Source organism: Chelonoidis abingdonii, chromosome 15, assembly GCF_003597395.2.
Source record: "Chelonoidis abingdonii isolate Lonesome George chromosome 15, CheloAbing_2.0, whole genome shotgun sequence".
In the NCBI taxonomy this organism is placed as follows: domain Eukaryota; kingdom Metazoa; phylum Chordata; order Testudines; family Testudinidae; genus Chelonoidis; species Chelonoidis abingdonii.
This window is the reverse complement of record NC_133783.1, coordinates 33,863,636-33,876,930: the sequence shown is the minus strand read 5'-3', so window position 1 is coordinate 33,876,930 and position 13,295 is coordinate 33,863,636. Positions and strand designations below refer to the sequence as shown.

The window sequence follows — 13,295 nt, the reverse complement described above, 5'->3', positions numbered from 1 at the left end:
TAACTGAGTGGAGGATCAGGAACTCTGCGGTCTAAATATCTTACACTATAACTTCAGTGGTAGTAAATAAGAACTTCCAAATTACTAAAGAATTTATCACAAGGTATCATGTGCTAATTTCTCTGCTAGTGTCAATTCTTGGATTCTCTTATTCCACTGTAAAACTCATATAACCAGATAGCTCTCTTGCTCCCCAGCACTAATTCTGTCTTAGGCCTGGAATAATTGCACTCCCAATGCAAACTTAATGTCCACCTCTTTGGGAAGCAGAACATGACCCTCTTCTTGTTTTGGTGTGTTTGTCCACTTTAGCGGGGATACAGTGTCTTGGATTCAGAGACCTAGCAGACCCTACTACTGTTATTGATTAATTTGCAGTAATGCCTGCAGGCCCAGGACCCCATTGTGCTAAGTACTATAGAGACATCAGGAGCCACACATGGAAGCTGGATCAGGACTCAATTCTCTGTCTGCATTCCTTTATTTGAATGGCTCCAAATCAGAGACTTTGTCCTAAAGCAGAAGACAAGCAAAGGTTTCCCTTTGTCACGTCTTTTGTCTGCAACACACTGGCAGTGAACTGTTTGCAATAGCTATCAGAGAATCTCCAGAGATTCAAGGCATCAAAATTCATGACGAAGAACATAAAATTGCTCTTTTTGTAGATTCTCTATCTCAGTGAAGCACAGGTGTCTATTTAATGCTTTAAACATGATAACATGATTTAGATGTCTACAGAACTGTATCAGGTGAGTAAGACAGAATCAGAGGCAGTTTCCTGAAGAATCTGCCTACAGAAACTCTCTAATTAAATTTCCATCCTAACAGGCCCCCTCTCCCCTGCAAGGATCCACTGTAAATTGGACAACTCACCCAATTTACCTAAACTACTAATGCTAAATCTGCAACTTCTTTTACATATCTTATGTCAAGACTTTCAAAGATGCCAAAATTTACTATTATCCATGTTTGGGGTGACTCATCTTGATAAAAATGAAGATCCTTCCTCAAACACTGCATTTCCTACAAGTCCTCCCAGTACTGCTACTTACTTCAGATAAAGAAAGAATTAGAAGAAATAAACAGCAATTTTAATGTGATAGAAAGTTACCAAAAATCAGCTTGCTGAGGGTCAAAAGAAAAGGAAGGAGGCACTGGTCCCTTCGACTGGAAACTTTTGTAACAGGACAGCTATAATGTGATGAATTCGGAACTGGGTATATTTTACAGAAACTCAAAACAATAGCCCCATATATCAAAGCACCAAAACTGTATATTTCTCTCTTTTTATTCTTTCCAATTTGATTTATGGTGAAGATATTTTATTTCCTCAGGAGCTCAAACATTCTATGCAAGAGACCACTCTGCAAATATGGCAAAAGTGCCTTGGTTTAGTGAGAAAATCCTCATTCCTTTCCCAGATATGAAGACTACCCAGATATGTAGGCTGGTAGATATTCCTCTAGGACAGAAAGATACAAATTTTAAAAGATGGGATATCAAATAACTAATATTAAAGGAGACCTTTTCCAGGGCACAACATTAAAGAATTCTGAACAATTCAGCATTTCTATATTGGCCTATAAGTTAGACATATCCTAGCAACAATTTCTAAAGGCAAAACTTCACAAGTGGGAAAGCAGAGATTAGAGGAATATCTCTGCCATGCCACCTCTTCACTGAGAGACACTTATAAGTTCTCTACCTTGAACTCAAGATCTTAAAATTCCTCTTGAGGATACTCAATAGCACAAAAACAATTGAATATCCTATTTGGAGTTTCTAATGGCAAATCTTACAAGCAGTTGTGGTACTTTGTACTCTGCAAACAGTACCATTTTCTTTCATTTTTGGCGCCCCTTTTGCAAGTGCATTAAGATACAGTCTAGGTCTGACAAGCGATTAAAAAATTAACTGAGATTAATCGTGCTAGCAATAATAGAATACCATTTATTTAAATATTTTTGAATGTTTTCCACATTTTCAAATATATTGATTTCAGTTTCAACACAGAATACAAAGTGCACAGTGCTCACTGTAAAAATAAAAGAAATAGTATTTTTCAATTAACTTAATACAAGTACTGGAGTGCAATCTCTTTATCATGAAAGCTGAATTTACAAATGTACAATTATGTACAAAAAATAACTGCATTCAAAGATAAAACAATGTAAAACTTTAGAATCTACAAGTCCATTCAGTCCTATTTCTTGTTCAGCCAGTCGCTCAGACAAACAAGTTTGTTTACATGTGCAGAAGATAATGCTCCCTGCTTCTTGTTTACAATGTCACCTGAAAGTGAGAACAGACGTTCACATGGTACTGTTGTGCCAGTGTTACAAGATATTTACATGCCAGAGATGCTAAAGATTCATATGTCCCTTCATGCTTCAACTACCATTCCAGAGGACATGTGTCCAGGCTGACGTGGGTTCTGCTCACTAACAATCCAAAGCAGTGCAGACCGACGCAAGTTCATTTTCATCATCTGAGCCAGATGCCACCAGCAGAAGGCTGATTTTATTTTTTGGTGGGTCAGGTTCTGTAGTTTCTGCATTGGAGTGTTGCTCTTTTAACAGGGCCAGATCTAGGCACCAACAAACCAAGCACGTGCTTGGGACAGCACAATCCCAGAGACAACATTTTTTGCTTCGGCAGTCCACTCTGGGAGGATTTTTTTTTGTTCTTGTTGCTTGGAGCGGCAAAAAACCTAGAGCCAGCCCTGCCTTTTAAGACTTCTGAAAGGATGCTTCACACCTCATCCCTCTCAGATTTTGGAAGGCACTTCAGATTCTTAAACCTTGGGTCAAGTGCTGTAGCTATCTTTAGAAATCTCACATTGGTATCCTCTTTGCATTTTGACAAATTTGCAGTGAAAGTATTCTTAAAATGAACATGTGCTGAAATATATGGCACAATGCATGTAAAATAGAGCTGAAGGCATACAACTCTCTCCCAAGGAGTTCAGTCACAAATTTCATTAATGCGTTATTATTTTAACAAGCATCTTCAGCATGGAAGTATGTCCACTGGAATGGTGGTTGAAGCATGAAGGGACATATGAATGTTTAGCATATCTGACACGTAAATACTTTGCAATGCCAGCTACAAAAGTCCCTTGCAAACACCTGTTCTCACTTTCTGGTAACATTGCAAATAAGAAGAGGCAGGGGCGGCTCTAGGCATTTTGCCACCCCAAGCACGGCAGGCAGGCCGCCTTCGGCGGCTTGCCTGCGGGAGGTCCGCCGAAGCCACAGGACCAGTGGACCATCCGCAGGCATGCCGCCGAAGGCTGGCTGCCTGCCTGCCGTCCTAGCAGCAACCGGCAGAGCGCCCACAGTGGCTTGCCACCCCAAGCATGCGCTTGGTGTGCTGGGACCTGGAGCCGCCCCTGAGAAGAGGGCAGTATTATCTCCCGTAAATGTAAACAAACTTGTTTGTCTTAGCGATTGGCTGAACAAGAAGTAGGACTGAGTGGACTTGTAGGCTCTAAAGTTTTGCATTGTTTTGTTTTTGAGTGCAGTTTTGTAACAAAAAGAATCTACATTTGTAAGTTGCACTTTCACAATAAAGAGATTGCAGTACAGTACTTGTATGTGGTGAATTGAAAAATACTGTTTCTTTTGTTTATCATTTTACAGTGCAAATATTTGTAATAAAAATAATATTATAAAGTAAGTAGCGTACACTTTATAATCTGGGCTGCAATTGGAATCAATATATTTGAAAAAGATCCAAAAATATTTAACAAATTTCAGTTGGTATTCTATTGTTTAACAGTGCTATTTAAACTGTGATTAATTGTGATTCATTTCTTAATCGTGATTCATTTTTTTGAGTTAATCGCATGCATTAACTGTGATTAATCAACAGCCCTGATACAGTCTTTAATTACACACTCAACTACTATTTTCCCACAGATTCCCTGCCTCATCCAGGTGACAGGCTGGATGGTGCTCAGTTACTGAACAGTTATTCATTATTTTGTTTTACACTCATTGCTCAATGTGCAGCCATAGGCCTTATTTACTGCACACTATTTAAACCCTTCTCAATTATCAATTTCCACATGGGCTTTTCTATGGTGCTCATCAATATATGGGAGTGCTTCATTAACATTATTTCATTTATTTTCACAACACCCCTGCGAGGGTGACATTATCTCCATTTTATAGACAAGAAAATAGAGAGATTCAGATAATTAGAAACCTCTAATTTTGGGTGCCTAGTTTGAGATGCTTGGGACCAGATTTTTCTGACTAGTTAGCATTATATACTCGAACTCAGCTCCCATTAACTTCAGTTGCAACTGTGCGTGCTCAGTACTTCTGCAAATCAAGCCCAAAGATCTCAGCTTGGGCACCCAGAAAATGTGGAACATGTAATTACTGAGGAGAACTAGAAGAGAATAAGGTGCATACTTTGCCAGTAAGTTTCAAGTGTTGTTGACAGCAGAGGAAAAGTGAGACTCAGAAGTCTTGGGTTCCATTCCACGTTCTGGAGGAAAGTATGTGCACTAGTGAGCGCAGACTGTTCAGCTGGTTTTCTCCAAGCTTGACCTCTTCTGCCCCATTCCCTTCAACCTGTCTCTGTCCCAGTCCTGGCTCCATGTCCCAGTCTCATTTTCCTTTCTTCCCAGTCCCAGTCTTCACTCCTCAGGCTTCTTATCACAATCCCAGTCGTCTTGTCCAACCAATCCTAGTCTTCTGCTCTGGGATCACTCTCTGAACCTCAATTTCCCCCATGACTCCCAGTCCCCTTGCTCAGCCTGCCCCAGTTTCCCCCTCCTGTCTCAGCTTCTTGTTCCCCATCTCAATGCTCAGGCAGTCCCAGTTCATGCTACCTAGCTCCTCATTTGATACCTCTCACCCCTCGCCCCCTTCTCCTGCTCTCAGTCCCATCTAACTTCTCCAGGCTCCTCATCCAATCTCAGTATCTCCCAGCAATTCCCTACCCAGATCCTTCTCCCAATCATTTTGCCCAGCAAGCCTCAGTTCTCCCCCCACGCTCCAGCTCCTTGTCAGATCTATCTCTAATTCCCTCCCTACTGTTTTTCCTCCAGTGTTTCCTAGACTCAGCCCCCTTGTCCAACAAGAAGCAGTTTTCTTCTTACCCCCAGCTCCATGTCCAGTCTCAGTGTTCCCCACTCCTCTCAGCCAACTGACTCCCATTTCCATCCCATTTTGCTCACCAGCTCCTAATTCCAATCTCCCCCTCCAAAGGCTCTCAGGCCAGCCTCCTCCCACCTCTCCCAAGCAGTCCCAGCTCCCAAAGTGTCCCTCCTCCCTTCTCCGGTCCAAGTCTTATCAGACTCCTTGTCCCAGTTTATTCCTTTCTCTCCCCTCCCCCACCTCTGGTTCTTGTTCCATCTCCATTTGAATCAAGTGGTTTTCTCTTCTACTCTGCCTACATGCCAGCAGGTGAGTCATTGAGAGCACAGGACAGATCAGCTCCAGGTTTTCAGTTCTGGGGCATGGCCCCACGCCAACCTGCAGTGGCAATTATGAGGAAGGTCCTTCTGAAACCCCAGAGCTCTGGGCTGGAGCACACTCAGTTGCTCTGTGGGGGTGGCGCATGCATGATCTGATCAGCTCTAGGAGGTGTTATTTTTTGAGTATGCTCAGTAAAGATGGAATCTTCAGTGATTTTAGGTGTGAATATCGAGCGAGACTCTAGTGAGTATGTGCAAACTTGTGATTTTTCAAAAGTTTTTAACATGGCCAAATTTAGAAATAATTTCAGAGACATTAAGAGACGCATCCCTGCCACAAATGCTCCACCACTACCAAATGTGAAGTCCCTGTTCCAAAGCATAGGAATGCCAAAGCATTTCAAAGAAAAGGCCTTAAGGATTTTTTAACATGACCAAAACAATATATATTTCCCTGACTTTATTCTCAGAAATGTCTGGACCATTTTGGCTGAAATTTTCTAAAACTTTTTCAGTCTGAAGCAAATAGATCATTAAAGTTTGGCAAAGTTATGAGCAACTGAAAACAGGGTCTTATAATGGAAAGTGTTGGGAGACCTTAATAATGGATGATGCTACCAGCTCTGAGTATAATGAAAATTAAGAAAGCTTTAATGCTTGTATGGATTTCCTCCATTAGTTTATTTTCTAATCAGATTATTACTGATGAGACACCAAGTAGCATTTTTTACCACGGTGTAAAAAAGAATTTATCCCATACTGAAAGCTCTTAGCAGAAGCTATTTTTACGACCATGATTGGATCAGAATATACAGTTTGTTTATGACCAGGGCAATCTCTGCCAATAGGCCCTCAAGTGCCTTCTTTCACTGCCCACCTTCCCTGGAAATTCTCCATACTGCAAAGGAATTACAAGAAAAGACAGATAAACAAATAAATGTAAAAGCAAAACAGTAAATTCTACTTGTGTAGGGCCTGCAAAACAAGAGATGACACAGAAGATGCAAGTAAATCAGTGTAGTAAAGTGATATGGTACAGACAATGGTAATTAAAAGGTACTTGGTCCACTGAAACACCTTGGGTTATGAATGCTAATAATATTAGTAGACAATGTTTCCATGAATAGACAAGAGGCTCAGCAACCTATTCCAGGTGCTATGTTTTGATTTATATGAAGGTTAGAGAGTTAATGACAAGCACTATTTAACTGAGAGGGTTATCAAACACAAAACTGACAGTGACATATTTTTTTTTAAAACCTGTCTATATTTGTTTGTGTGTAAACTTAGGGAAGTTATTGTTTACAGGGGAGGGGTATTAGATATTCACATTGCACTGTTTTCATTCAACAGGTAAAGGGTTAGTCTACAACTCTAAGAACACGGCTGTTGGCTAGGCATTGCTTGGAAGAAACAAAAGTTGAGACTTTGTTGCAGCAAATGTTCTGGTTTATTGTTGTATCTAATTAATTGGGGTCTGATCCTGCAAACGACCACGCAAGCAGTCAATGAGACTGGTCTTGTGCATACGTGTTTGCAGTATGGCCCCTTAGTCAGAAGCTGTGCAGAGAAGCAATTTAAAAGCTGCTACTCTGAATATGCCAGCATCTTAGCTAGTTAGTCTTCTGTATTGTTCTCTAAAAACTCTGTGAACTTTTCTTTCAGGGTAAAATTCATCCCTCTGCAGAGAACCACAAGAACCACTTAAATCTCATTTAATCCCTCAAAATAGGTCTTAAGGCACAAGCCTTGTGTGTTGGCTTTTATTTCACCCTCTGTGTTAAAAGTTAATCATTTCATAGAAGAAAGTCAATAGGATAATTTGCAATGCTTTTTCAAGTATAACCAGGGGCGGTTCCAGGCACCAGCACACCAAGCGCGTGCCTGGGACGGCAAGCCATGGGGGCGGCCTGCCGGTCGCCATGAACATGCTGTCGAATCCGTGTTACCAGAGGACCTCCCACAGGCGCGCTGCCGAAAGCCACCTGACTGCCATGCTTGGGGCGGCAAAATACATAGAGCCGCCCCTGAGTATAACAGCATGTACTTTAGCTGAAAATTCAAATGGTCACAATTTCATCTTTAATATACCACAAAGGAGCATAGTCCAGTCATGAGAAGATAGGTTTTTACTTTCCACCAAGTGCTGCAGTCGTCCTAGTTGCAGTCAGCTTGAAGAAGCTTGAAGAGAGGTGTCCACTGGCCAATAGCATTCACCATTTGACTGAAGTCATGCAGCCCCACTGGGCTGACTGACTGGCTAGCCTTAAAAGATGGTTGCATGGGAAGGGTACAGCTTCCATTTTCCATCATCCTGGGGCTCTCAAGCAAATTGTGAAACCAAATATCTCTAGAATTTGTGTTTTATCAGCTGTCCTTGATATCATCTTATAAAATGATTTTAAATGTTACTACTTGTTACAAGCTTTGTAAATGGATCTTTAAGTTTACTTCAAAATATAAACACAAAACTGCTGCACAGAACAGCAACTTATTCCCTAACAATAACAGCATTTTACTAAAGGACATTGACGACACAAAATCATGTTTTCAAAGATCACCGATTCTTTGCTGCATCCAGTTTCAAGAGTGGGCTGTCAGAGAAAGGGCTCTGGTTTTTTGTTTAACTGCATGACCATGGCCCGAAGGGATCAGTTGGGGATTGTCCTTCACACGCTGGTCACTCCCTCTGTTATGTCCTCATAACCCAAGCATGTCTTCGGTGCAGGAAATGGGGGATGGCCAGGAGGGAAGTGTAGCAACTGTCTCTGCCAGGTCTATACCTGCTGGGGACTCTTCCCTGCCAGAAGCATCCTCAGCAGTACACTTGTGAGAGTCTGAGCATTTAGAAAAGAGCAGGCCTGAGAATGTTGCCTTATGTTTTTATGTCAGCTTCACAATCGTATGATGAGGTAATATCAAGCATTTTTTCTACAGGAATGATTAAATAATATTATTAGTAATACATACATAAATATAAATAATTATTTTCAAGCCAAAGGCATTAGCCTCCAAATAAACACACAGTCGTATTATTCTCTCCTTTGTCCTTCCTCCTCCTGTTTGTCCTTGTTTTAGGGATAACCTATGTCAGCTCAGTACCAACACGTACACATATGCTTAATGTTAAAGTGAAGCACACACATACATATTTGCAGGATTGGGGCCTCTGATCTCTATGCTCTTTTGGGCTGGGAATCCATCTCTCTCTGTAGTGTGAAACTCCATTCACATATGTGGCACTGTCTAAATAAGTAACAAATAAATGGTCTTCATCATAACTAAATGTGGTTTGTTTTTTGTTTGTTTTTTCAGAATAACCATTTTTCTGACTTTGTGGACAAGCAAACTGGTTACACAACTAACAGCATGCTGGCAACTCCTATTATGCAGGGCAAGGAGGTGCTTGCTGTTGTGATGGCACTTAACAAAATAAATGCCCCTGAATTCTCTAAAGAGGATGAAGAGGTAACTTTAGCCATTAAAACGTGAACACTATTGTTCTTTTAACAATAAATATGGCAGCACCTATTACTTGGTTTGATATTTTGTCTTATTTTTGTCCTCTGTCATTTACAGGTCTTTAAGAAATACCTCAATTTTGTTTCTGTTGCCATAAAACAATACCATATCACATATCTCTACAATATTGAAACCCGAAGAAGTCAGGTAAAGAAGGATTTGTTAATGAGAAACTTCATTAATTTTTTCTTATGTAAAATCATTACTAATTCTCACACTGTTACACAGACAATACATAAAATTTATCATGTAACAGAATGGTATCAACCTCCATTATGAATTCATTCTTTAATATCTGAAACTTATGAGGCTATGTTTTCTTTTCATCTGTAATACATTCTCTTTTCACCACCTGAATATCTACCCAGTTTTTTCTCATTGTAAGCAGATGCTTTTGTGGTCTGCCAACAAAGTATTTGAAGAACTGACAGATATTGAGCGACAGTTTCACAAAGCACTGTACACTATTCGAATGTATTTGAACTGTGAAAGATACTCTGTTGGTCTGCTGGATATGACCAAAGAGAAGGTAACCAGCATTTTACCACTTACTTGGAAATGTAGAATTCATTTAATTCAATATCATTGTAAAAAATTAATCTCTCTACTACCTGATCTGTCTGTCACAGATATCTCTAAAGTGCCTTTCTCCATGGAATCAATGGGCTATGCTTTATAAGTAAGCTTTCAAAATGACATGAAGCATGAATTATATTCAACTAATATGAGTCACCAAAATTACATGTAAAATATATAAAAATAGGGCAGGCCATATACGTAAAACATGCAGATCAGGCTCAAGTGGTTATTTTTAGTATATACTTCTCCCACCCACTAAAATGTTGAGAAAGCCATGCAGTTTTCTGGCATTGGTTTTCAGGCTAGTGTGCAACTTACAACTTACTTGCTAAAACTTTTGTTTGGCGTATGTTTAACAATGTTCTCTTCATACTATTTTGAGATGTGACCAGACCAAGTAGTGTTATGGTGAAGTATAGCATAAAATGATTGTCCATGCATTTCATGTTACCTATTGGTATGTAATTGAGAAACGCTTTGTATTGTTAATCTGTGTGTAATTATTTTTAGGAGTTCTATGATGAATGGCCAATCAAGCTGGGAGAAGCAGAGCCTTATAAAGGACCAAAAACACCCGATGGCAGAGTAAGTATAAATGTTTCCTGTTTACACATCATAATTTTGGAATTTAGTTGCACAGGATAATTAACGCATGTTTTTCTCCTCTTTTTTTTTAGGAAGTCATCTTTTATAAAATTATTGATTATATTTTACATGGAAAAGAAGAAATCAAAGTCATTCCGTAAGTATTCATTATCAGCTTGTTAAATATGTAGCAGTTACCGGTGTTGCTCAGGTAGAACTGCAACGTGTTTATATCTGTGACACTGACTTACTGAATCTCATTCTGTCTCTACAGGTCACCTCCTGCAGATCACTGGTGTCTTGTCAGCGGGTTGCCAACTTATGTTGCTGAAAATGGATTTGTAAGTTAATTGCAAAAAAAGAAAGTTACACATTTTATAGAGTTCTTTGATCAAGTGGAGACTTCGGGAGCCATCATCAAAACTTCCTTATATTGACTATATGACTGGAAATACAATAAGTGCCTATACGAGGATATCACACTGTCTCCAGGATTATAGCTGCCATGGAATACAGAGGCCAATCAATAGCCTGGAGGGACAAGACCTCTATGCAGATGACCTGTGAACCAGGGGATTTCCTATCAGATCTTAGGACATCTCATGAGTAGGAGGGCTTAGGTCTCTGTCTCGCATTGCAGGTGTACAAGTCCATTCTCACAAAAGAATTATCTGTCAGCAACTCAGCAAACAGAAACTTGTAGAATTTTCTGTTTAGTTTTAATCCTGGTACACGGTTATAAACAGAAAGATAGCTTGGCCCCAAATCTGAACCAAGGCTTCAACATGGTGTAAGATATTGTCTTTCATAAGAAAGACAAAATTAAAGGTCTCTGTCTTTATTGTAGTCATTGCACTTTTTGTAACGGTAGGGGTTAGCTCAACTATTTACTTCTTCCTAAAACTCCCCATGCAGTTTCAGATTGGATATATTCTTCTTTACTTCCTGCCCTAAAATTTTGCCTTCTTCCTGCATATTGTCAAGTAACTATTATGCTTAATAAAATATATTATGAGCACCATATACAAGGCAAAGTGTTTTCAGCACTCAAGTGGCATATACCGGCGTAGCTAATTCTACTGTAATAATAGTTTTGATTTATGTACAATGACAGTTATTTTTCTCTTAGAAAATGAATATGCCTTTTTAAAATGCCAGACTACGGATTCGAGTGTATATACTGCACCTAAACAATGGGGCTTTTTTTGTTTCCTTATACCACAGATTTGTAACATGATGAATGCACCAGCAGATGAATATTTTTCATTTCAGGTAATAACACAGTATTTTTTTTATTGTAATTATTATAGGAAAGTACCCTAATATCATCTATCTATTAGTCATAAAGTTGATTGCACAAATATTCATACATTCCATAGCTGCGGAGGTGGCTGATAATTTTGTTATTGTACTTATTTGTGATCTTTGGGTACCAACTATGACATTTACAATTATAATACCAAAATATTGTATGACTATTTTTAAAGAAATATGAAATATTTCCTCTTCTTTTGTTTTCCTTGCAGAAAGGGCCTGTGGATGAGACTGGCTGGGTTATCAAAAATGTCCTGTCTTTGCCTATTGTCAACAAAAAAGAAGAAATTGTGGGAGTAGCTACATTTTACAACAGAAAAGATGGAAAACCCTTTGATGAATTTGATGAACAAATCACTGAAGTAAGTTTAATGAGACAAAAGATTTTGTAGATGATCATTTAATGTTAAGAGATATTTTTGTTAAGTCTCAATTAAAAATTACTAAAAGGATTATTTTAGGTAGCAGTTATACTGCAAGTTTGTTATCCTCTTCATTACAATTTCTTAATAGTAAAAGTATTTCCATTAAAACTCTTTACACACTTGTACAGTTATGATGGATCATGAGCTTTTTTCCAGTACTGAACAGATGGCAGATACCATAAAAATCATTCTAACAAATAAACAAACAAAAAACCCATATTAGATTAGTTAAGGATGGTCAAAATCATTTAACTGACAATTAGTATTTATAGTTTTCAGGGTAGAGATGATAGACCATCTGATTCACTGGATGTCACCCCTGAGACTCTGATCCTGCAAGGAGCTCCTTAAACACCAAGCCTGTGTAAAGTCCCGTTGACATCAGTGCACTGGTTCAAGTGTGCACCCATATACTGGGCAAGTCACTTAACCTCTGTGCACCTCAGGCCTCCATCTGCAAAATGGGGAAAATGCTTCCCTATATTACATGGTTGTTGTGAAGCTGCATTTATTAAAGTTTTTGAGGGGCTCAGAGCATGAGCACCAACTCTGTGGGTGCTCCAGGGTTGGAGCACTCACAAAAAAAAAATTAGTGGGTGCTTAGCACCCACCGGCAGCCAGCTCCCCACTCCCAGTGCCTCAAGCCCACCAGTGGCTCCACCAATCAACTCCTCCCCCTCCCTTCCAGCACCTCACACCTGCCGTGATCAGCCGTTCCACGGCATGCAGGAGGTGCTGTGGGGGAGGCGGAAGAGCAGGGACAGGGCACACTCAAGAGAGGGAGCAGAACTGGGTGGGAAGAGATGGGGGTAGAAGTTTGGAGAAGGGTGGAATTGGGGCAGGGCCTGGGGCAAAGCTGGGGTTGAGCATCCCCAGGGCAAGGAGGAAGCCGTGCCTGTGGCTCAGAAGCTGTGCTGGTGGGAGACACATAAGTACCTTCCTGGACATTTTAAGGAGTTCAAATTGTCAGTTTTCCTTTACTATTAAGCCAAATGAATTGTCACTACATCACCTCCATTTTCCTCTGTTTTGTTCCAGAGTCTTACACAATTCCTTGGATGGTCCGTTTTAAATACTGACACCTACGACAAAATGAATAAGCTTGAAAACAGGAAAGATATTGCTCAGGAAATGCTCATGTACCAGACAAAGGCCACCCCTGAAGAAATTCAGTCCATATTGGTGAGTATCTTTCTAGTACCACAGAATTCAAACAGGAACCTTGTGGAACAGAAACTTAATTTTTCATTCATTTTCACTTTAGAAATACAAAGAGAAATTAAATGTAACCAGTACTGAAGACTGTGATGAGAAAGCCCTCCTCAAGATTTTGGTAAGTAATGAAACCCGATTCTTAAACTTTCTGGCCTATTAACTTCAGACTGTGATGAGACTCCTTTGTGTTTGTGTTAAAAATGTGTATTTAACCTTCTTCTGCT

General features: G+C 39.8%; 1 protein-coding gene across 3 annotated transcripts in view; it reads left to right on the top strand.

Annotated features, from left to right (window-relative positions):
- Positions 1 to 13,295, top strand: part of PDE6C (phosphodiesterase 6C) — a 52,360-nt gene that overhangs the window by 10,231 nt on the left and 28,834 nt on the right. For all 3 annotated transcript variants that reach the window (XM_032793115.2, XM_032793114.2, XM_032793116.2), the window contains exons 2-11: positions 8,747 to 8,899; positions 9,011 to 9,100; positions 9,342 to 9,482; positions 10,043 to 10,117; positions 10,210 to 10,274; positions 10,392 to 10,458; positions 11,342 to 11,389; positions 11,644 to 11,793; positions 12,895 to 13,038; positions 13,121 to 13,189. In XM_032793115.2, the coding sequence (XP_032649006.1) occupies positions 8,747 to 8,899; positions 9,011 to 9,100; positions 9,342 to 9,482; positions 10,043 to 10,117; positions 10,210 to 10,274; positions 10,392 to 10,458; positions 11,342 to 11,389; positions 11,644 to 11,793; positions 12,895 to 13,038; positions 13,121 to 13,189 (1,002 nt within the window). The remainder of the gene's footprint in view (positions 1 to 8,746; positions 8,900 to 9,010; positions 9,101 to 9,341; positions 9,483 to 10,042; positions 10,118 to 10,209; positions 10,275 to 10,391; positions 10,459 to 11,341; positions 11,390 to 11,643; positions 11,794 to 12,894; positions 13,039 to 13,120; positions 13,190 to 13,295) is intronic.